We start from the raw sequence: 25,602 nt of genomic DNA on the forward strand, positions 1-25,602 counted from the left end.
CTAGCACCTACCTAGGAGGGTGCTACACAACATTTTTTCACACCTGCCTAAAACTTTTGAACAGTAGTATAGCAATCTAGACAGTTTACATAGGGGCACTTTTAATAATAAGGATCGCCTTAGCCAATATGAGGAAAGGCTTGAAAGGAGTTGATTTCAGCTGACCAAAGGCCAGTGGCAGTAATAGACGAGGGCAGGTGTTAGGAAATCTTAGCAAACATTTTGAAATCTTAGAACTAAGAAAACAGAAGCCGGTTTCATCACAGGAACTGTCAACAGTGATTTCACTTCTCGTAACTAAACCAAATCTTTTATTCTGCGCCTGTCTGTGACGGGATGATGTTGTCCACCTTCATTGTGCTGATTTTAGGTGAGTACATTTTCTTGTCTTTTCTCAGTCAATTCCTGCTGCACTGCATCTCTTTCTTGGATATTTCAGGGTATCCCTTGCATGTCTTGGTGCAGACATGGTGTTAGGCACTACCAGTGGCCCACTGGTTCTTCTGTGTGAAGACATCCCAAGAACACCTTACATCCCCTATGACTCCTTAGGGATTTTAAGGTGTTCCTGGGATGTTTTGGCACAGATACAGTAGTAGGCACCTCCTTCCGACCCTAGTACTTTCTTGAGGATTTCAAGGTGTTCCTTGGATGTCTTAACAAAGAAGAACTGGGGTCTGGTACTGGACTGCAGGAAATGCCTAATCCTGTGTCAATGCAAAGACATCCCAGGAATGCCCAAGGAAGAACTGGGATCTGATACTGGGCAGTGGGAAATGCCTAATACTGTGTCTGTACCAAAACATCCTTGGAACACTTTTAAATCCCTAAGGAATCCTTCAAAATGCAAACTGTTCCTTGGGATGCCTTGACACAGAAGAACCAGGATCCAGTACCAGACTACTGTGTCTGTGCCAAGACATCCAAGGAACACTTTAACCACTTAAGCCCCGGAAGATTTTACCCCCTTCCTGACCAGGGCCTATTTTGCGATTCGGCACTGCGTGACTTTAACGGACAATTGCGCGGTCGTGCGACGCTGTACCTAAACAAATTTGACGTCCTTTTTTTCCCACAAACAGAGCTTTCTTTTGGTGGTATTTGATCACCTGTGCGATTTTTTGATCATGTGCTATAAACAAAAAAAGAGCCACAATTTTGCAAAAATAACAATATTTTTCACATTTTTTTATATGAAATCCCCCCCAAAAAAATGTAAAAATCAAAATTTTCTAACATTTTAGGCCAATTTGTTTTCTGCTACATATGTTTGGTAGAAAAAAAATCGCAATAAGCGTATTTTGATTGGTTTGCGCAAAAGTTATTGCGTTTACTAACTACGGGAAAGATTTATGTCATTTTTATTGTTTTTTTTAACGAGTAATGGCGGCGATCTGCAATTTTTTTTGCGGGACTGCGACATTGCGGCGGACAGATCGGACCCTTGACTGACATTTTTGACACTTTTGGGGGTACCAGTGACATTACTACAGTAATCAGTGCTATACATATGCACTGTTACTGTAAAAATGACACTGGCAGGGAAGGGGTTAACTTTATTAGTGATCAAGGGGTTAAGTGTGTCCCTAGGGGCATGATTCTAACTGTAAAGGGGCATGGCTAGTGATGTAACCACAGAGACATACAATCCTACATAGCAGGATCGTATGATCTCTGCAGTTAGATCAGGGAGAATGACAGGCGGCTTTGTTTACATCAGCCGCCTGCCTTTCTCCCTCTGCAACGGGAGATCGCGAGTGACCGGCTGACATGTCAGGGAACGAGTGGGGTCGGGAGCGCGCCTCCGGGGGTGCGCGCTTGCCCCCTAGAGGCTCGTAGACGAGCGACGTAGTACTACGTCACTTTGCCTGTACAGTGCTGACTGCCACCGAAAATAGTCGTGCGGCAGTCGGCAAGTGGTTAAAAAACAGCAAGAACTAGGGTCTGATAATGGGTTTCAGGAAGTGCCTAGTGCTATGTCTGTGCCATGACATCGCAGGAAGATTTTGGAATCCCCAAGAAAGGACCAGGGTCTGATTCTAATCAGCTGAAAGTGCCTAATACAGTGTTAATATCAAGACATTCCCATAACACCTTGGAACCCCCAAGGAGTCCATAGAGATTTCAAGGTGTTACTTGGGAAGATTTGGCACAGGCACAGTATTAGACAATTCCTGCGGTCCAGTATCAAACCTCTCTTTGTCTTTGCCAAGACATCCCAAAGAACACCTTGAAATTTCTAAGAACTCCTTAGGGATTTTAAGGTGTTACTGGAATGTCTTGGCATAGACGCTGTATTAAGTGCGTCCTGCTGACCAGAATTAGATCCTGGTTCTTTCTTGGGGATTTCAAAGTGTTCCTGGGATGCCGTTGGCATAGACACGGTATTCGGCACTTTCTGAAACCCAGTATCAGACCCCATTTCTTCCTAGGGGATTTCAAGGTTTTCCTAGGATATCTTGGCCCAGACACCGTACTAGGCTTATCTGCAATCCAGTCCTGAACCCTTGTCCATCTTTGCTAAGACATCCCAAAACACACTTTGAAATCTCTGAGGACTCCTTGGCGATCTTAAGGTGTTACTGGAATGTCTTGGCATAGAGCCTATAGTATGCACTTCCTGCTGACCAGAATCACATCCTAGTTAATTCTTGGGCATTTAAATGTGTCCCTGAAGTGTTCCTGAAGCCCAGTATTAGACCCCAATTCGTACTTGGGGATTTCAAGGTGTTCCTAGGCCCAGTACTGGATCCTGGTTCTTCCATGTCAAGGCATCCCAAAGAACAACCTTCATCTTCAAGAATTCCTTGGAGATTTCAAAGTGTTCCTTGGATGTTTTGGCACAGACACAACATAAAAGCACTTCTACTGGCCAGTATTGGAGCCCAATTCTTCCTTTTGGATTTCAAGATGTTCCTGGAATGTCTTGATACAGACACAATATTAGACACTTCTGCATTCCAGTACCAATCCCCGGTCCTTCTTTGCCAAGACATCCCAGAAACACCTTGAAATTTCTAAGGACTCCTTGGGAATGTTAAGGTGTTATTGTAGGCACTTCCTGCTGAACAGAATCAGACCCTGGGGATTTCAGAGTGTTCCTAGGATGTTTTGGCACAAACATGGCATTGGACGCCATCTGCTGCTCAGTATTAGATCCTGGTTCTTCCTTGTGGAGTTCAAAGTTTTCTTGGAATGTCTTGGCATAGACACAGCATTAAACATTCCCTGTAGTCTGGTACTGGACCCTGGTTCTTCTGTGTCAAGGCATCCCAAAGAACATCTTGCATCAGGATTCCTTGGGGATTTGAAGGTGTTCCTAAGATGTCTTGACACAGTATTTGGCACTTCCCACTGCCCAGTAACATATCCCAGTTCTTCCTTGGGGGTTTCAAAATGTTCCTGGGGTGTCTATGCAGAGACAGGGCATTAGGCATTTCCTATGGCCCAGTATCAGACCTCATTTCGTCTTTGCCAAGATATCCAAAGAACACCTTGAAATCCCCAAGGATTCCTTAGGGATTTCAAGGTGTTTCTGGTATGTCTATGCACAGACACAGTATTAGGAACTTCCCAATGCCCAGTTTTAGATCCTGGTCCTTTCTTGGGGATTTCAAAGTATACTAGGATGTTTTGGCACAAAAACGGCCATGGGCACTTCCTGCTTTCCAGTACCAGACCCCAGTTCTTATTTCAGGATTTCAAGATGTTTCTGGGCATAGACACAGAATTAGGCAGCTCCCATTGCCTAGTATCAGACCCCGGTTCTTCTGTGCCAAGATATCCCAAAAACATCTTAAAATCCTTGATTCTTCCTAGGAGTTTCAAGGTGTTCCGGGGATATCTTGGTGCAGATATGGTATTGGAAAGACACCCAACCTTGCATAAGTGCCAACAACTGCTGGCCTAGCAACTCTACCACAACCCCCAATACTTGACCTGTGGACTTTTTTCCCAGTAATTTAAAGACCAACCATTTCCAATTTTGGCTCCTGTGAGTTCTTCTCAGGATTCTTCTCCTATTGGCACTAGAAAAATCCTGTATAATAATAATATAATTTTGAGCAAGTGATGGTGCTGAAAATTCTCAATGCCTGCCAAGTATGGACATATTTGAATTTCAAATGTTACCCTGGAAATCAGAACATTTACAAGTACTCATTATTTTTTTTTTGTTTTTCAGCTTTGGCTACGTCAGAATCTGGTAAGCCATGGTCTGTAATTTGTTTTTGTTTTTTTTCCCATTATCACCTCTAAGATCTTACCATGTAGCCCTCATCCTAAAAGCTGGAGGTCAAGAGTTTAAAATCTCCAGGTAGTTTATTGTAAGCCTCTTGTGACAGGAGTCACTTTGGGCATGGGGGTTGTGGACCCCAAATTCCTTTAAAGAGGTTGGGAGGCACCATGTCCAGCCTTGTGTGGCTTTCTTATGTTTAAGTCACCCTGCATCTTTTATGGATGCAGGGTGACCTGGAGGGTGGTGTACACTGAGAATATGGTTTGGACTACTTCAAATGGGACAGTAATAGACATTACCAGTATCTCTCAGGACATATGGAGATCTATCTTATTCCTATACACTATAAGGCACAGGAGGTGCAACTCCTAATTTGGGCGTCCAGGAACTATGAGAGACACCATGTCTGCTAATCAATGTGTATTAGCTGCAGAGAGAGGGGGGGATTGTTTCCAGCAGTCCCTCCTAAAGAATGTCTACTGATTAACTAAGTGCTTTTGTCTAAAATAGGACAGTATGTTAATTGGGTCTGAGACTATTGATAAGTATGTTAATGAGCTCACCTGGCTGTCTACTAAGGGATGTAATTACACAGTCATTGTTCATGTGGTATTCTCAAAGTGTATATAAATGCTGTGTTTCTTTCAATAAACGAGAAGAAGAGAGTTATTCTCACTTGACCTCAATACAGAGCCTTGTCTAGTACTTGGGGGGGGGGGGGGCAGGGCCAGATTAACATAGGGGCTATTGGAGCTGCAGCTCCAGGCCCCTACCTTTATATAGGCCCCAGGTTGGCCATATTCACTGTTACCGCTCTTCTGTCACTTGTAAACACAGAAGTCTGGCTTCTATGCTCGCTTGCCCAGGCAGCTCCCTCAGAACCTCCCCACACAGCACGAAGGCCGGACAAGGAGGGACAGTTGCCGATGCATGGATGTGTTTATGGGCTTCAGAGACAGCATCCCATGTGGAATTAGGCATGCATGGCTGCACCCTTCCTCCTCTGGGTGCATGCCAAGGCACTTCAAAATCCTCAGCACCAAGCCCATGATGCTCTTAATCCGGCCCTGGGGGGGGGGGATTATTTGTATGGGCTTCATGTATGGAGGATTGGAGTGGTCGATAGCTGTCCTGGTGTTCGGGAGCGGATTATCCTAGACGACTGTAACCCCTTTCATACTTTGGGGTGTTATTACACCTCTATTGCCACTAAAATTGACTTATCTATGCCGGTGTTCTTAAAAGCAGGAGATGTTGTGTGTGTGTGACATGATTGCATTAATTATTTCCACAATGTGATGACATTAACGGTCAGTTTATTGAGAAATTTCCACACTGAGGTTTCCAGTAAGATAATAACTGACATGAAAGTCACCTATTCCAAGAAGTAACGTAACCAGGTGGCTTTTCTGTTTTTAGGACCCCTTTCAGGGGTTTAAATTTTGTTCAAAGTTGAATTCCTGCCAAACTTTTTTAGTTTAAGGGATAAAGATGGAATACAACCTCTATTGGATTCTTATTGCTGTGTTTTCCCACTGGGGAGATTTCCCGTTACTTCCTGTCTCAGTGACACCACAGGAAGTGAGGACAAACCTGGTCACTACAGATGGTAGTAAAGCCTGAAAAAGATTCTACTCTATCCTAAAAAAATAAAAACATTTGGTTTCAGTTTAACATAAAGAACCCCTTTAATGGTGTATCTATTATTTTTACTTATGTCTTTTGTAGCTTTAGTCCGGCCTGTTGTGACCTTCGATCCCCCATGGAGACGAATAATATCTACGGACACAGTGACTATAGCATGTGACATCGGTATTACGGCACAGGGGAATGAAACGTTTTATTGGTACAGAGATGAGAAGCTGATGGACGTCCATCAGCAGAACTTCACTGTCCCATCTGCTTCAGCGGTGTATAATGGTGGAGATTACCAGTGCCGGACCAGCACCAGTGATATCAGTGACCCCGTCTACCTGGATGTTCGTTATAGTGAGTTATCCCACTCTAAATACTTTCCATCTACATCAGAGTAACCAACGTGGAGGCTCAATAGTTTGTATACTGAGCGCCCTTCCTACAGTCAAAAACTAGAATGAGAGCTCAATTGGCATATACCCAAACTAATGCTTGCAGGCACTCCTACTAACAGGTCACCAAGTTCTGTAACTGTGGGGACATTAGAGTGTAAGCTCCTCTGGTACAGAGACTGATGTGACTGTGGGGGAGGGGACATTAGAGTGTAAGCTCCTCTGGTACAGAGACTGATGTGACTGTGGGGGAGGGGACATTAGAGTGTAAGCTCCTCTGGTACAGAGACTGATGTGACTGTGGGGGAGGGGACATTAGAGTGTAAGCTCCTCTGGTACAGAGACTGATGTGACTGGCTCAGTATTCTCTTTACAGCACTTTGGTATATGTCAGCACTATATAGATGTATAATAATAGTGTGTGACTGTGGGGGGGATGTTAGAGTATACAAAAAAGTATAAAGAGTATAAAAAAAAAAACATAAACAGAACTATATATACAATTTAGAGATCTACGGATTATCGACAAAGCCGATATATCGATGGCCGATATGGACTTTCCCCGATATATCGGAATCGGCTTTTGATTTACCGATATTGCCGATATTTCGGGAAAGTGATGAGCTAGAGGCATCACCCCGATACCGGCGTCCATAGCTGATGGTCGGCTGTCTTGTAATGCAGCTGAGAAGCCTCTCGGCTGTCATTACAAGGAGCGGGAGGGGACGTCCCCCCCTCCTGCTGCCTTCCGCGGCTCGCCCGGGTCTCCCATCCCACCGGGAGACCCGGGAATCCTACCTGCACCACCGCCGTCTGACCGGTCTCCATTTTTTTAAATTCGGCACCGCTGAGTACCCGGAAGTGATGTCAAGACATTACATCACTTCTGGGTACTGGCGGCGCCAAATTCAAAAAACTTACAGCATTCAAAACAGCCAAACTTGGCGTTTTGAATGCGTAAGTGCAGAGGAGGGGTTTGGGGTCTTTTAGACCCTCAGATCCCTCCACCAACAATAACGCACCACAAAAAAACCCTAACCTCCACCTAACACCCCCTCAGGCTAGGAAACGGTTACACATTTATCCCATGCATGCAGCCTTGGTACAAAAGGCTGATCTTATAAAAATCTAGGGGGGCGAAAAAGGACAGAAATTAAAGCTGCACACCCAGAGACTGACAGACAGCAGCTATGGGGACCTGACATTCCTCCACGCCTTTGTCCAGTCTTCAGGCCGCCACCTGTCCTTTTCAAGACCCTGAATCTTCCCAACCTCACCCAGAATGTTGTGCACCACCACCTCGACAGGAAGGACTTTTTTCTGAGTGGAAACCTGACACCGTGCATTCCATGTGAAGTAAGGGACTACTAAGCTAACTAGAAAAAGTGTCTCAAAATCAAAATCCCAATGTGTCTCAAAAGACCCATATGACCACTTTGCATAACTAAAGTGGGAAAATAAAGGGATACCCAGAGCCCCACCCACTCGCCCGCAGGACATTACAGTGTAAGGTCCTCTGGTATAGAGATTGATGTGGCTCTGTGTTTATTGGAAAGTCTTTCAGAAATATGGGCTCTTAATTTAATATCATATTATTTTTCTATTTCAGCCTATGTCCTGCTGCAGAAGCCCCCCCGCATTTATGAAGGGGGCCCCCTGACTCTGAGGTGTTATAGCCCCCCAGGATATAATGGAACAAACACAACATTTTATAAGGATGGTGAAGAGATACAATTCGCAGTCAATAACTCAGAGCTCCATATTGATAAAGTAGACAGAAGTGCGACTGGGACATACGGATGTACTAAAACTATCCAATTTGGGGAGTGGAGAAACAGCTCTTCTGAGACCTATGTCTATGTAAGAGGTATGGTATAAAATGAGCTCTATTCAATAAAGTACCGTATATTCCATGCTCTTTAAAGGAAAATCTTATCAGCTTAAAGTGTATCTAAAGCTATACTGACAGGCTGTTTTTGCTGTTTGTGTCACCCCTGGGAGTCCTAGGGGTTCCCTCCATTCACTGAGTATCAGGTCTACACTCTTGATATATTCATTATGAGAGGTTTCCATCCCTGTGCTGAGTTCCCGGGTCTGTACACCAGCTGTGCCCATTATGAGGGGTTCCCACCATCCATGTGCTGAGTTCCCGGGTCTGTACACCCGCTGTGCCCATTATGAGGGGTTCCCACCATTCCTGTGCTGAGTTCCAAAGTCTGCACATCTGCTGTGAACATTGTGAGGGGTTCCCACCAACCCTGTTTGATTAAAAAAAAAAAAAAAAAAAATATCTCACAAAAATGAGTACACCCCTCATATTTTTGTAAATATCTTATTCTGTCTTTTCATGTGACAACACTGAAGAAATGACACTTTGCTACAATGTAAAGTAGTGAGTGTACAGCTTGTATAACAGTGTAAATTTGCTGTCCCCTCAAAATAACTCAACACACAGCCATTAATGTCTAAACCGCTGGCAACAAAAGTGAGTACACCCCTAAGTGAAATTGTATGAATTTAGAACCCAAAGTGTCAATATTTTGTGTGCCCACCATTATTTTCCAGCACTGCCTTAACCCTCTTGGGCATGGAGTTCACCAGAGCTTCACAGGTTGCCACTGGAGTCCTCTTCCACTCCTCCATGATGACATCACAGAGCTGGTGGATGTTAGAGACCTTGTGCTCCTCCACCTTCCATTTGAGGATGCCCCACAGATGCTCAATAGGGTTTAGGTCTGCAGACATGCTTGGCCAGTCCATCACCTTTACCCTCAGCTTCTTTAGCAAGGCAGTGGTCATCTTGAAGGTGTGTTTGGGGCATTATCATGTTGGAATACTGCCCTGCAGCCCAGTCTCTGAAGGGAGGGGATCATGCTCTGCTTCAGTATGTCACAGTACATGTTGGCATTCATGGTTCCCTCAATAAACTGTAGCTCCCCAGTGCCGGCAGCACTCATGCAGCCCCAGACCATGCAACTCCCACCACCATGCTTGACTGTGGGCAAGACACACTTGTATTTGTACTCCTCACCTGGTTGCCGCCACATACACCTGACACCATCTGAACCAAATAAGTTTATCTTGGTCTCATCAGACCACAGGACATGGTTACAGTAATCCATGTCCTTAGTCTGCTTGTTTTCAGCAAATGGTTTGCGGGCTTTCTTGTGCATCATCTTTAGAAGAGGCTTCCTTCTGGGACGACAGCCATGCAAACCAATTTGATTCAGTGTGCGGCGTGTGCTCTGAGCACTGACAGGCTGACCCCCCACCCCTTTAACCCCTGCAGCAATGCTGGCAGCACTCATACATCTATTTTCCAAAGACAACCTCTGGATATGACGCTGAGCATGTGCACTCAACTTCTTTGGTTGACCATGGCGAGGCCTGTTCTGAGTGGAACCTGTCCTGATAAACCGCTGTATGGTCTTGGCCACCGTGCTGCAGCTCAGTTTCAGGGTCTTGGCAATCTTCTTATGGCCTAGGCCATCTTTATGTAGAGCAACAATTCTTTTTTTCGGATCCTCCGAGAGTTCTTTGCCATGAGGTGCCATGTTGAACTTCCAGTGATCAGTATGAGAGAGTGAGAGCGATAACACCAAACTTAACACACCTGCTCCCCGTTCACACCTGAGACCTTGTAACACTAAAGAGTCACATGACTAATTGGGCCCTTTTTGGACATTTTCACTTAGGGGTGTACTCACTTTTGTTGCCAGCGGTTTAGACATTAATGGCTGTGTGTTGAGTTATTTTGAGGGGACAGCAAATTGACACTGTTATACAAGCTGTACACTCACTACTTTACATTGTAGCAAAGTGTAATTTCTTCAGTGTTGTCACATGAAAAGATATAATAAAATATTTACAAAAATGTGAGGGGCGTACTCACTTTTGTGAGATACTGTATATATAATATTGCAAAGAATGTAATAGGAGGAGTGGTGACACATAAAGGTGGATGGGAACAGCCAAAACTCCCAAGTTGACAGGAGCATAATCAAGAATTATGACCATGAGATCTCTCTTTTGGAGCATCCAAGACATATAAGAAACCAGGGCTGGCTCAGCCCACCAGGCTCTACCTATAACTAACTATCAGTTTTGGGTAGACTGAATTTTTAGGCTTGAATGGTGTGCCTTTAAAATTTGTATTATATGTTTAGTAGGAGATGAGGTCAAGCCCCTGGTGACCTTCAGACCAAACTGGAAGACGGTTATGTCCATGGACTCGGTGACTCTCATATGTAATGTGGGATCTGCTGAACAAGAGGAGGAGACCTTTTACTGGTATAGAGATAACAAACCCATCATCAATAATAATCAACAGAACTTTACCATCCAGTCAGCTAATTGGAGATACGACAGAGGATATTATCAGTGCCGGACCAGTACCAGCGATATCAGCGAACCCGTGATACTGAACATTAAAAATTGTAAGTTTTACAGCTTATGTATGTAGCGGAGAAGTAGTTTAATCTACAGGGTCTCCGCTGATAGACAGGAAAACAGGTAATAATCCCAATAGGCAGGTACAGCATGCAACAATCCAGGTAGCGTTATACCATCCTTCCCTCCCAAGAACTAGACGACACATAGGCTGGGAGTCAACCAGAACTGATCGTTTATTGAAAACACAAGAGATCTACACTCTGCGAAAACCCCTCCCTCTTTGAGCCATCCCCCACACAAACACACATCCCGTAATAGCTTACAAGGCAGACAGGAACAATAGGATAATGGAATGCAGGTATTCACAATAACAAACCCCACCCCACTGGCATGGGTCTATGAAACACTTCTTCCATTTTGTAGCCATCTGCAATACATCCCCACACATCTCCTGAGGGACATTGCTCAGAAATATGATAGTCCCAAGTGAAAGAGTTCTCACTCTCTCAACACAAACCACACTCTCAGTGTCCATTCCGCTACAATGTATATGCCGGCATTTTATTTACCCCGAAACCAATCCAATCTATTAACAGCCCTCAACTCATTAACTGTCTTTAACTTTAGGAACGGAGGGCCCTGTGTGTTCGTATCTTGTTAGATAATTATTGTTATGGGGTTAGTTGTTATAGACTCCTTGAACCAAATACATATCTATGGTAGCACCTCCAATAATAACTAGTCTTCTCAAGCATTCTCCAATATCCGATAAGGGTTTGGACTTCACACGGGCCTCTGTAAAAGTTATGTTCCCCATGTGAGATGATGGTTTATCTTTTCCTGAAAAACTTCTTACATTAAACTTTTCTCTTTTAGGGGATCTTGTCTTGCAGAGGCCCACCTCCGTATATGAAGGACACCCTTTGACCCTCAGATGTCTGAGCAGATCTTCATTTATTGTAATTAACACCACATTTTACAAGGATGACAAAAAGATCAAATTCTCTACTTCTGACACGGAGCTCTATATCATGGAGGTGGACAGAAGTGTCACCGGGACGTACAAATGTGTTCAACGATTACAGTCAAAGCTCTCTGGCCAGAACGGAACCCCTGTATCTTACAAAACATTGTCAGATATATCTTATATAACTGTGAGAGGTAAGTCCCCAAAGAGCCACTTCAGATTCAACCAAATAAATATAATACATGGAAAGCAGGTTGAAGGCCTTTAATATTATACATGGTTAAGATGCAAGTGGAGGTTGACTGTTGTGAAGACCCAAAAAAATAGAGTGACAGAATCTCAAGAATTTTTTACATAGTTACATAGTTTGTGAGGTTGAAAAAAGACATCAGTCCATCCAGTTCAACCTATTATGTGTGTGTGTGTTTGCTGTTAACCGTACATTGTATACCCCTGTATGTTGTACATTGTATACCCCTGTATGTTGTACATTGTATACCCCTGTATGTTGTGGTCTCTAAGGTGCCCATCTAATAGTTTTTTTAAACTATCAATGCTCCCTGCTGATACGACTGCCTGTGGAAGAGAATTCCACATCCCGACTGCTCTAAAAGTAAAGAACCCCTTACGTATTTTAAGCTTAAACCGTTTTTCCTCAAGTTTTAGTGAGTGGCCACGTGTCTTATTGTATTCCCTTTCTCTGAAAAGGTTGTTCTTTATGCTAGGGTTGCCAGTACAGTATTTGTACATTGATATCATATCCCCCCTCAATCGTCTCTTCTCCAGAGAGAATAGGTTCAGTGCTTGTAGTCTTCCTCATAGCTGATGTCCTCCATTCCCCTAATTATTTTTGTTGCCCTTGTCTGGACTCTCTCCAGTTCCAGCACATCCTTCCTGAGGACCGGTGCCCAGAACTGGACAGAATACTCCAGATGTGGCCGGACCAGAGTCTTGTAGAGTGGGAGAATAATCTCTTTATTTTTGGAGTGAATCCCCTTTTTTATACATCCCAGTATTCTGTTGGCTTTGCTTGCAGCGGCTTGGCATTGCATGCCACTGCCAAGGCTGTTGTCTACCAGTACCCCCAGGTCCTTTTCCATCCTAGACTCACCCAGAGGTTTCCCCCCCAGAGAGTAGCTTGCTTTCGCATTTTGATCTTTTTCAATGGTTAGTATTTTGGTGGATGTCTACAGGAGAAAATAAACCCTTCGATACGTTACGGGGTTCTCCCTTGAGAGCTAAAAAATTTAAAGTTATCTCCAGTGCATGATAAGGTGTGGGATGGAGTTTGGATGCCTCAATGGGTTTCAGGGGTTTTCCTCCTTTGTAAGGACTAAAAAAATGAAAGGGGGGATGTTCAGTGCATTAGAAGGTTTACAATATTGGCATCTCCACTAATGGAAGTGGATAGAAGCTGTAGGATTGTGTTTCATTTTCATAGAATGCATTCCAAAAAACTTTTCCTATTTAGAACTCATCCTGTGAATTTAAGTCACAAGCCTACAGCTTATCTCCAATTCAATTGGAAAAAAGGCATCCAACATTCTAAACTTTATCACACACTGTTCAGTATGTGATAAGGTTTAGAGTGTTGGATGACTCTTTCCTACAATGAAGGCAGAAAGATGCTGCCGGCTGAAGCAACATTTTCATAGGATGAATTCCAGAAAACATTTCTTTTTTGGCAATCCTCCTAATCAAATTTGTCACCATCCTAAAGCCTCTCTCCACCTCCATTGGTGGAGAGGAAGTCAACATTTTAAACTTTATCATGCACTGTTCAGTGTGGGATAAGGTTTAGAGCAGGGTTTCTCAACCAGGGTTCCGTGGAACCTTAGGGTTCCTCCTGGGGTTTCTAGGGGTTCCTTGAGCAATGGCAATGTCTGCCTCTCAGATAAGTTTCCAATGACACCATTGCTCCTTTTAGCTATCTGTAAGGGGGTAATTCTTCCCAATGAAGACAAGAGTAAGGAGCATTCTTCTCACTGACTGTTACACTAATGTGCAGGGCTTTTTTTCTCAGAGAATAGGTGCCGGAATTCCCCCTTTTCAAGTCACCCCTTGTCTCCGCCCCTACCCACCTCCGAGCACCGTTTCTTGGTTCCACCCATTACCCACCTCCGAAGACCACCCCTTTTAGATAATACAGTAACATTTGTGGTACTAACTAATTTGTATTGAGCTTGTTAATGATAACTAGAAAAGCAGTAGAATAGATCCCCTGCTGCCAGCAACAATGGACCACTCACAACAAAACACCCCCTCCCTAGCAGCAACAACCAATCTCCTCGCAGCCAGCATCAGCAGACCCTCTGGAAGAATAGATCCCCCCCCCCCCAGCAACAATGGACCACCTACAAGAAAATATCACCCCTTCCTCAGCAACAATAGACACCCGGAAGCAACAATAGACCTCTTCCTCAACAGTAGATCCCTCCCAGAAATGACTGACCCCCCAGCAACATAAGACCCACCCTTAGCAACAGTAGATCCCCTGGCAGAAACAACAGATTTCCCCGGCAACAGACCCCCCTGCAATAATAGATTTCCTCCAGTGACAATAGATCCCCAGCATCAACAGTCCCTGCAGCACACCTCCAGCACCCCTTGCCATTACATACATTCAGTCTTGGAGGTGCCGGAACTGCGTTCCCCCGCGTTCCCGCTGAAAAAAAGCCCTGCTAATGTGTCAAGAGTTGTAGATTTGTAATGTTTAGCAGGGGTTCCCTGAGACCAGAAATGTATTTCAACGGTTCCTCTGTGTTGAGGAGGTTGAGAAAGGCTGGTTTAGAGTGTTGACTTCCTATCTGCCAATGGAGGTGAAGAGAAGCTGAAGGCTTGTGCTTAATTTAATTTTATTATTTAAACGTTTTTTTGGAACTCATCCTATGAAAATTAGTCAGGAGCCATTGGTAAAGAGGCATCCAACATTCTAAACTTCATCACATGCTGTTTAGTGTGTGATGGGGTTTGAAATGTTGGCGGAGATGCCTCTGCACTGATGAAGGTTTAGAGAAGCTGTAGTCTTATGCACAATTTTCATAAGATGCATTCCCCAAAAAAAACCTTCTCCCACAAGGTCCACCACTTCCTCATGTACCGACCCTGAATCGGCTGTATTAGGAAAGCTTCAATATTATAGTTTTGCTTGCATTGAGTCCCTTGGTTTTTTTTTTTAGCCGTAGTCAGACCCGTGGTGACCTTCACACCAAACTGGAGAAATCTATTGTCTAGGGACTCGGTGACTCTAACATGTGACGTGGGATCTGCCGTACAAGACCAGACCTATTACTGGTACAAAGATGAGAAAGTGCTCAAAGTCACTCTGAGGAATTTCACCATTCCATCGGCATCTCAGAAAGACGGAGGAGAGTACAAGTGCCGCACCAAATCCAGCGACGTGAGTCAACCCACTAGACTGGAAGTCAGCAGTGGTAAGCGCATAGATCGCAAATCTTCTCCGATTTACTACTTTATGGTCCAAATCATGGGTGCCCAACCTTTTGGCTTCTCTGGGCCACATTGAGTGTAGAGAAATTTTCTCAGGCCGCATATAAAATATATACTATTAGTTAAAGTATATAAGTAATAAAACGCCACCGCGCCCTTCCCGTGCTGCCGTGTCCCCCCCCAGCACTAATTTTACACAACTAGTGGATGATCCCCTCCGAGGCTGCCTCTGTGGCCATGCCCCCGACTCGACTTCCTTCCTCCCCAGCAAAGAATAAATAAAAAATTGTCAGGGGGCAGTGGGCCGCATTGCCTGTGGTTCCGGGCTGCATTATGGCCACTAGATGGAGCTGATGATCATAGGAAACCAATATGTAAATTATAAATACAGTCAAAATTTGTCTCAGCTAGGTGAATGCTGGTGACGTTTGTCCAACTAACATTTTATACCTAGACCCCAAAGTGTCAGTAATATTTTTCTGTTGTAGCTAACGTCATCTTACAGCAAGACGTGTCTTCCGCCTATGAAGGAACCCCCCTGACTCTGAGATGTCACAGCCGCCCTCAATACAACTGGATCAACACAACCTTCTACAAAGATGACAAAAAGATACAATCCTCAACCACTGACTCTATGCTACATATCGACCAGTTGGACAGACAAGCCACTGGGAACTACAAATGTTCTCAGCTCCTGCAGAGTCAGGATGGAGCCATTTATATGGATTCGGCACAGATCTATATTTATGTAAAAGGTATAATGTGCAAGATGTTCAAATTGTATTGAAGTGCTTTAAAATGAGATGGTCATTCTACCCAAAAGTCATATTTTTAGTCATATTTGGCGCTGTGTCAACCCCCCATAATGGGCTAGGCAGGTGTACGCACCCAGGAACTCATTACAGATAATATAAATACTTTATTGTCATTGCAACGCAAGTGTAGCGCTACCCTCTTAGGAGTGACTGGTGAATGTTGTCTTTATAATCTGTGTAAAACACCATCCCGCCTAGCCCCCCTCCCTCTGTTTCTCTGACTTCCCACGTCGCGGTTGCGATGGCCTACTCAGTATAGGGTGGATTGGCGTCTTCCACCACTGGAGTTGGGCAACTCTTCGCGTCTGCCTCATGGAACCTCTTTGAAATTATTGACTGGTGAATGTTGGTTATCTTCCACCCTTCACAGCCAGGTACATGAATTAGGAGGATTTGAACTTGGATGGGAAAGGGTTAATATGGAGTGGCCAGATGGGCAGAGACTCTTCAGGGACACAACCTATTACCATCCAGTATATACACACTCCTCTTCTACCTCAAGCACAGACTTGCTTGAAGAACTACAATTCCCAGGACCACGCTAGCACTTTGAGGTTGGTCTGACAAGGGCGTACTAGACCATAGCAGATGCCCTTTGCAGGCAGGGTCTGCGGGCCCCTTTTGGTGTAGCAAAAATAGAGAGGTCTTTGGTGCTAGCTGTCCTTTCCTGTGGCTACTGCTCCTAGTACCACCCCTTCAGGCACTGCTAGCCCGCCTGGCTGCAGCTGCCCCTTTTCTCCAGCCCTCCTGGTTACTTTGCCACAGTCCTCCCAGACTGACTCTGCATCCATCCCAGACTGCTTACACCCAGTCCCTTCAGGCATGCCTCTCAGTCCTCTGACTGTATCACTCACCAGCCCATGTAGCTGTCTTCCTCCCTGGGGATTTGCCAAACAGTGTTCCCCTGCTGTCCTCCCCTTGCTCTTGTGCCTCCCCATGTGTTTCATGAAGAGGGGTCCCTTCTACACCTGAGCCCAGGCCTGAGTTCAACTCCCCCCCCCCCCGAGCCTGGGCAGCTACTCTCAAAGACCCCAACAGCCTAACACTCCATCTCCATCTTCCAACCGAACTCCACACTGCCCCAGCTGGGCTGACCCTGAGTATTTGAGGGGGCCTGCGCCCTGCCAACCCTTCTGTTGGGGATTGGTCAGGGCCCTCAGAATACTCCAGCTATCTCTTCCTTGACTTCTCCTAACTGATTCTGGAGCCTTCTCCAAGTTTCCAGCCAGCAGGGAGGAGTTACCAGAGAAGATGCTGTTGAGTCATCCAGCCTACCTGGGTCACTCAAACACTGACCCAGAAAAACACACAGGCTTGGCTGCCAGCCAAGCCTGAAATTTACCTACACCAGGGATCCTCAAACTACGGCCCTCCAGCTGTTGCAGGAACTACACATCCCATGAGGCATTGGAAAACTCTGACATTCACAGACATGGCTAGGCATGATGGGAATTGTAGTTCCTGAACAACTGGAGGGCCGTAGTTTGAAGACCCCCCCATCTACACTAACAGAACTCTAGCACTCTAGCAACAGATTTAGGGGGTGCTACTCAAGTTTAGTGATGTCGCGAACATAAAATTTAATGTTCGTGAACGGCGAACGCAAACTTCCGCAAATGTTCACGAACCTGCGAACCGGGCGAACCACCATAGACTTCAATAGGCAGGCGAATTTTAAAACCAACAGGGACTCTTTCTGGCCACAATAGTAATGGAAATTTTGTTTCAAGGGGACAAACACCTGGACTGTGGCATGCCGGAGGGGGATCCATGGTAAAACTCCCATGGAAAATTACGTAGTTGAGGAAGAGTCGGGTTTTAATCCATAAAGGGCATAAATCACCTAACATTCCTAAATTGTTTGGAATAACGTGCTTTAAATCATCCAGTGTGTGTATACGATCAGGTATGATGTTGTATCGATCAGTTAGTGTAAGGGTTACGCCCGCTTCACAGTGACAGACCAAACTCCCCGTTTAACGCACCGCAAACAACCGCAAACAGACCAGAACCGACCAAAATGGGACAGGAACTGGGCTTTAAGGGTTAGGGTTAGGTTTAGTGTTAGGGGCTAGGGTTAGGGTTATGGTGAGATACTTAGGGTTAGAGTTAGTAACCCTACCCCTACGCCTCTAACCCTAACCGTCTAACCCTAAGCACTAAAAATAACCCTAACCCTAGCCCTAACCCTAACCCTAATTCTATTTCTTTTTCTGGTTCTGGACATGCTACAGAGCTGAAACTTCACAGGTACACTTTTTAGACCCCCCAGACACTAAATCCAAAGAATTTTTTTTTTTTTCTTTACGTTTTTTTTTTAATTTTTTCAATAATTGGCTCTCTATCAAAAATGACAATTTTTAAGAACTTTTTTTGTGTGATTTAGTGTCTGGGGGGGTCTAAAAAGTGTACCTGTGAAGTTTCAACTCTGTAGCATGCCCAGAACCAGAAAAAAAAGATCATATAGGTGTAAAAGGAGGGTCCCACCATCCCTGCTCTACTGAAAAATTATCTTTTTTTCTGGTTCTGGACATGCTACAGAGCTGAAACTTCACAGGTACACTTTTTAGACCCCCCCCCCCCCCCAGACACTAAATCACACAAAAAAAGAGTTCTTAAAAATTGTCATTTTGATAGAGAGCCAATTATTGGAAAAATTTAAAAAAAAAAAAAAAAAAAAAAAAAAAATTATTTGGATTTAGTGTCTGGGGGGTTTAAAAAGTGTACCTGTGAATTTGCAGCTCTGTAGCATGTCCAGAACCAGAAAAAAAAGATCATTTTTCAGTAGAGCAGGATGGTGGGACCCTCCTTTTACACCTATATGATCTTTTTTTTCTGGTTCTGGACATGCTACAGAGCTGAAACTTCACAGGTACATTTTTTTGGACCCCCCAGACACTGAATCCAAAGAATTATTTTATTTTTTTTAATTTTTCCAATAATTGGCTCTCTATCAAAAATGACAATTTTTAAGAACTTTTTTTGTGTGATTTAGTGTCGGGGGGGGGGGGGTCTAAAAAGTGTACCTGTGAAGTTTCAGCTCTGTAGCATGTCCAGAACCAGAAAAAAATATCATTTTTCAGTAGAGCAGGGATGGTGGGAACCCCTTTTACACCTATATGATCTTTTTTTTCTGGTTCTGGACATGCTACAGAGCTGAAACTTCACAGGTACGCTTTTTAGACCCCCCAGACACTAATCCAAAGAAATTTTTTTTTTTAAAAAATGTTTCCAATAATTGGCTCTCTATCAAAAATGACAATTTTTAAGAACTTTTTTGTGTGATTTGGTGTCTGGGGGGTCTAAAAAGTGTACCTGTGAAGTTTCAGCTCTGTAGCATATCCAGAACCAGAAAAAAAAGATAATTTTTCAGTAGAGCAGGGATGGTGGGACCCTCCTTTTTCACCTATATGATCTTTTTTTTTCTAGTTCTGGGCATGCTACAGAGCTGAAACTTCACAGGTACACTTTTTAGACCCCCCCCCCCCCCCGACACTAATCCAAAAAAAATCATGCCTGCCTCCAAAAATGCCTGATAAATATATATAAAAAAAAAAAAGCAGACTGAAATACCAGCCCTAAAAAGGGCTTTTTGGGGTGCTGTCAGGATGCTGTCCTTACAGCAGGAGTGGACACAGAACACTGACCTAGCTAATGATTTCCCTATCAATTCAGCAGCAACAGCAGCCCTCTCCCTGCTCTAACTAACTCTGCAGCTTCAGAATGAATCTGAGATGGATGCTGCCCTTGCTTTTTTATAGGAGGTTGGAGGGTCTGGGAGGGAGGGTATGCTGATTGGCTGGAATGTGTCTGCTGACTGTGAGGTTCAGGGTCAAAGTTTGCTCAATGATGATGTATAGGAGGCAAACCGAACATCGCATATGTTCGCCCGCCGAGGCGAACGCGAACATGCGAAGTTCGCCGGGAACTGTTCGGGACATCTCTACAGAGCAATACAGACAACAAATAAGACAAGCATGTATACATTTAAGTGCCGGAGACAAATTCCATAGTTACCATTCTCACGGGAGTTTCATTCTAGTCTACTGAATCAAAGAGATTTTTCTCCTTCCTGCCTTCACTAATATAGATCTATCTTGCCTTGCTTAGAGCAATTCTGATTGGTGTAGCTATCTTACCCTTCTCCTTCCCCTGGGTGTATCTTGTTCAGGATTGGACAACTTCCTCCTCTCCTAGCCTAGCATAACTCAGCCCCTTGCTCGCACCTCCTCTCTGTTGGAGGGAGAACTTAATTATATTGGCTGACCTCCTCTTGAATTGAGGTATTTAGCTATGCAAGGTCATTTCCTGGGCAAGTTGTCCATTCCTCTACAGATGGCCATCTTAATGAGGGCATCTTTAAAGTAGAGGCCTAGATAACAAACCTTGGACCCGTGATGTCTGGGAAAAAGGAACTTAATTACGAGATTGTACTACTTTGCATATAAGTATGTTTTTCAGGGTAAATAGCAGACACCTCCCTGGTAGCTCAGGCGTGCATTTCAAAGGACTTGTTAAATCAAATACTTCTGCTGGTCAGACTGGTTTACACAACTTAAAAATCTACAATCATATATCAACTATGTGTTTGAAAGCAAAACTCCATATCTTGTAATATATATATTTACATCCATCTATTTACAATTAGTAATGGAGATTACACATAAACTCCACAGAAAGCAAGGGCCCCAAGTAAAATAATGGTTTAGGTTTAATCTCCTTTGAGTTTTGTCATGACTTTGTGAAATAAAAAACTAGTTGAAAAAAACTCTATAAACTTTCCATCTCTACAGTCCATGAAGGGGAATGACAGGACCTCTTTCTAGTTGCTGGCAACCATTTTCTAATGCTTGACCTGTGTCACACCATTTTAAATGTAGCTTTGACTTATAATGACTTATTTCAGTTTAAGGTTACTTTAAGTCTTTAGTCACACGAAGTAAATTATCCTATATGTTTTTTCAGTGTTCTGACACTTCAAGATAAAGATACATTCCACTTCCTTTGTACCTAACACATTCTGCTTCCTCTTTAGACTACTTTGAGTTATAGGGTCTAGACAGGGCGTATTTTGCAATTTCTAACGAACATTCTGTATTAACCCATTGTCCAACTTTTGTGAGAACTTGACTCTTCCTGAGAGTATTCACTCCCCCTCCCAACTGTATTTCCTGTTCAATACTGTGTATAAGAATTACCTCGCTTGCTGAATAAAGTTAAGAATGTTTTAGACTGAACACTGGTTGCATGGGTCTTCATTATCAGGATAAAACATTCTCCAGAGCTCTGCTTTATTTGCATAGAACAGACTAGACTTTGCTGAATAAGTCAGGGACTTATCTTTTACATATACATTTAAGGTATCTAGGGTGAATCTAAAGAGAAATCACCTTCAGTCCACATTTCTGGATCTCAGTATCGGCAGTTCCTTACTTGTTCTGGATGTAATACCTCCATAAAAAAAAATAATAAGAGACAAAACTACCAAAAAAAAAAATGAGGATCTTAGTTCTCAATAGTCCAATAATAATAGTACGAAAATCCATAACGCAAATCTGGTCATGTTGCTCTTGCTTCTGGGACGGCCTTCCATTGGCATTTCAACTGGATACAGCGTATTCAGCAATAGGCTTTGGACCAGCCTTCCTGGCTTTCTGTGATTATACTTTATTAATGTGGATAAAGGTAGGGAAAGAAAAACATGTACTTCTAAGACAGATGCATTCAAATGATTGCTTATCTGAGTAGTAAGGACCTTCGTTTAGCCTTGCTATAGATTTACTGCGACATAATAATGAGACCCTCTCCCATTGAAACGTTTAAAAATTTGAATAGTTACCTCCTTCAGCTTTCAGATTTTCATCACCCCTCTTTCTTCATCCATTGTCATATGCTTGCACATTAGTGATGGACGAGCATCGGCCGGGGAGGTTCACACTTGTGCAGGTGGTTGCGGGTGCAGGACAGTGTATAAATCACACCTGTTCCCGCACCCGCAACCATTTGCAGGCAAACTGCTGTTACCCGTAAACAAAGAGATTTATGATACCTCAGACAATAGTCGGGATAAATGAGAGTTCTTTGACCATGAGTGAAAGCTTCAAAACAGCAACATAAATTTATTGGTAAATAGCCTGGAAGCCTAAATTAATTTACAACAATTTATCTATAGTACATTCAAAAATTGAAAATATTCATAGTTTAACTGAACAAATATGGAGTATGATACTCATAACACAATGATACAAACAGAGCAATACAGACAACAAATAAGACAAGCATGTATGCATTTAAGTGCAGGAGACAAATTCCATAGTTACCATTCTCACGAGAGTTTCATTCTAGTCTGCTGAATCAAAGAGAATTTTCTCCTTCCTGCCTTCACTAATATAGATCTATCTCGCCCTGCTTAGAGCCATTCTGATTGGTGTAGCTATCTTATCCTTCTCCTCCCCCTGGGTGTATCTTGTTCAGGATTGGACAACTTCCTCCTCTCCTAGCCTAGCGTAACTCAGCCCCTTGCTCGCACCTCCTCTCTGTTGGAGGGAGAACTTAATTATATTGGCTGACCTCCTCTTGAATTGAGGTATTTAGCTATGAAAGGTCATTTCCTGGGCAAGTTGTCCATTCCTCCACAGATGGCCATCTTAATGAGCTGTCAGGAAGGGCCATCTGTCAGACGATCGGATGGCCGGAGTGAAGTGCGGCAGCCGGAGAGTGGTAGATCTGGACGGTCCGCTCTGTAGCATTGTTCCTGATTGGTGCTTCCGCCAGGCTGAACCAGCTGGAGGGGTGATTCCGTTTCCCATTGGATCGGTCAGGAGCTGTATCATCTATATTTATTGCTGGGCTCTTATTCATTCATTTTGTGGTAAGCGCATAGCGTGACCTTCACCTATCACGGATTGATATATTGCGGTGGAGGAGTTTCTGTTTCTACACTTTGCACATCATATGTATACATTGCTGGGCTTTTTCTCATCTAATTTGTGGTAAGCGCATAGCGTGGTTCCCAATTTATAATGGATAGAGAAGTCACAAAATTACGGTGGAGGAGTCTTTTGTTTTCACACCCTGCACATCTTATTTGGACTATACTTTTTATGAACTTATATTATTTGGATGTGACATTTATTGCCTCATTTAAGCACACGGTTTGATCATTTATGTTTCAAGTTAGCGCGGCTTTACTTTCATATAGAGGCCGAGATAACAAACCTTGGACCCGTGATGTCTGGGAAAAAGGAACTTAATTACGAGGTTGTACTACTTTGCATATCAGTATGTTTTTCCAGGGTAAATAGCAGACACCTCCCTGGTAGCTCAGGCGTGCATTTCAAAGGACTTGTTAAATCCATTACTACTGCTGGTCAGACTGGTTTACACAACTTAAAAATCTACAATCATATATCAACTATGTGTTTAACCACTTGCCGACTGCCTAACGCCGATCTACGTCGGCAGTCAGCCCCTCACAGGCAAAGTGACGTAGGTCTACGTCGCTAGCCTGTGAGGGTTTAGGGAGCGAGCGCACGCCCCCAGAGGCGCGCTCCCGCTCCTGCGCGGTCACAAACCCCCCCGCGCGTGTGACCGGCGGACCCGATGTCCGCCGGTCACTCGGCGATCGTCGGGGGAGAGGGAGAAAGGCAGGCAGCTTGTGTAAACAAGCTGCTTGTCATTCTCCCCTGTGTATGACAGATGATCATACGGTTCTACTATGTAGAACCGTTGATCACTGTTCATACACTAGTAGCCACAGCCAATCACAGTAGAAAGCACGCCCCTAGGGACACACATAGCCCCGCCCTTTCAAAAAAAGTTAACCCCTTCACTGCCAGTGTATTTTTACAATAACAGTGCATATGTATAGCACTGATTACTGTAGAAATGTCACTGGTAACCCCAAAAGTGTCAAAAATGTCAGTCAAGGGTCCGATCTGTCCGCCGCAATGTCGCAGTACCGCAAAAAAAATCGCAGATCGCCGCCATTACGCGTTAAAAAAAAAAACAACAAAAATGACAAAAATCTTTCCCTTTGTTAGTAAACGCGATAACTTTTGCGCAAACCAATCAAAATACGCTTTTTGCGATTTTTTTTTACCAAACATAGGTAGCATAAAACAAATTGCCCGAAAATGTTAAAAAATTTAGATTTTTACATTTTTTTGGGGGGGAATTTCATATAAAAAAATGTGAAAAATATTGCTATTTTTGCAAAATTTACGCTCTTTTTTTGTTTATAGCGCATGATCAAAAAATCGCACAGGTGATCAAATACCACCAAAAGAAAGCTCTGTTTGTGGGGAAAAAAAGAACGCCAAATTCATTTAGATACAGTGTCGCACGACCGCGCAATTGTCCGTTAAAGTCACGCAGTGCCGAATCGCAAAATACCCCCTGGTCAGGAAGGGGGTAAAATCTTCCGGGGCTTAAGTGGTTAATAGCAAAACTCAATATCTTGTAATATATATATATATACATCCATCTATATACAATTAGTAATGGAGATTACACATAAACTCCTCATAGGGCAACAGACGCCCGCTTGGGGCCTACAGAAAGCAAGGGTCCCACGTAAAATAATGGTTTAGGTTTAATCTCCTTTGAGTTTTTGTCATGACTTTCTGAAATAAAAAACTAGTTGAAAAAACTCTATAAACTCTCCATCTCTACAGTCCACATTTCTGGATCTCAGTATCGGCAGTTCATTACTTGTTCTGGATGTAATACCTCCATTAAAAAAAAAATAATTAGACAAAACTACCAAAAAAAAAAATGAGGATCTTAGTTCTCAATAGTCCAATAATAATAGTACGAAAGTCCATAACGCAAATCTGGTCATGTTGCTCTTGCTTCTGGGACGGCCTTCCATTGGCATTTCAACTGGATACAGCATGTTCAGCAACAGGCTTTGGACCAGCCTTCCTGGCTTTCTGTGATTATACTTTATTAATGTGGATAAAGGTAGGGAAAGAAAAACGTGTACTTCTAAGACATATGCATTCAAATGACTGCTTATCTTGTAATTCTGAGTAGTAAGGACCTTCGTTTAACCTTGCTATAGATTTACTGCTACACAATAATGAGACCCTCTCCCATCGAAACGTTTAACAATTTGAATAGTTACCTCCTTCAGCTTTCAGATTTTCATCACCCCTCTTTCTTCATCCATTGTCATATGTTTGCAGATTAGTGATGGACGAACATCGGCCGGGGAGGTTCACACTTGTGCAGGTGGTTGCGGGTGCAGGACAGTGTATAAATCACACCTGTTCCCGCACCCGCAACCATTTACAGGCAAACTGCTGTTACCCGTAAACTAAGAGATTTATGATACCTCAGACAATAGTCGGGTTAAATGAGAGTTCTTTGACCATGAGTGAAAGCTTCAAAACAGCAACATAAATTTATTGGTAAATAGCCTGGAAACCTAAATTAATTTACAACAATTTATCTATAGTACATTCAAAAATTGAAAATATTCAAAGTTTAACTGAACAAATACAAATCATTGTGGCAGTATCGACATCTTGTACGCTGCCATCCTGCCACACCAGGACAGCTCAACCTTTGCCATAGTGGCCAGTGTGTGGTGGAGCTTCTTAAGAAGGGGGTCAAGATTAGAGGGAACAAGTTTAGAAATGCTAGGGGTAATTAGGAGCCCTAGGTACGGGATACTCTCGTCAGTCCAAGGGTAAGGACGTAGGGATTTTA

The 25,602-nt window shown here is 43.5% G+C and overlaps 1 protein-coding gene across 3 annotated transcripts; it reads left to right on the plus strand.

Annotated features, from left to right (window-relative positions):
* The first annotated feature begins 321 nt into the window (after window positions 1-321).
* LOC309543368 (Fc receptor-like protein 5) lies at window positions 322-15,895 on the plus strand. Of its 3 annotated transcripts, none has more exons than XM_082242839.1 (8): window positions 322-370; window positions 4,184-4,204; window positions 5,966-6,226; window positions 7,874-8,131; window positions 10,431-10,700; window positions 11,533-11,817; window positions 14,803-15,057; window positions 15,562-15,895. In XM_082242839.1, exons 1-8 carry the CDS (start codon window positions 337-339, stop codon window positions 15,858-15,860), a joined length of 1,683 nt encoding a protein of 560 aa, XP_082098965.1. In that variant the 5' UTR covers window positions 322-336; the 3' UTR covers window positions 15,861-15,895. The 3 variants fall into 3 exon arrangements, with proteins under 3 accessions (XP_082098965.1, XP_082098966.1, XP_082098967.1); XM_082242840.1 differs by having other exon boundaries at window positions 10,434-10,700; XM_082242841.1 differs by lacking the exon at window positions 4,184-4,204.
* The last annotated feature ends 9,707 nt before the right edge of the window (window positions 15,896-25,602 follow it).

Source organism: Pelophylax lessonae (assembly GCF_965119305.1).
Source record: "Pelophylax lessonae genome assembly, chromosome: 13".
NCBI lineage: Eukaryota > Metazoa > Chordata > Amphibia > Anura > Ranidae > Pelophylax > Pelophylax lessonae.

What these genes read in the sequence shown, in the direction of transcription:
- LOC309543368 (XM_082242839.1), top strand. Translation starts at nt 337, where the DNA reads ATGATGTTGTCCACCTTCATTGTGCTGATTTTAG. An exon ending in CTTCATTGTGCTGATTTTAG is followed by an intron (nt 371 to 4,183) that starts GTGAGTACATTT and finishes TTTGTTTTTCAG; the next exon opens with CTTTGGCTACGTCAGAATCT. An exon ending in GATACTGAACATTAAAAATT is followed by an intron (nt 10,701 to 11,532) that starts GTAAGTTTTACA and finishes TTTCTCTTTTAG; the next exon opens with GGGATCTTGTCTTGCAGAGG.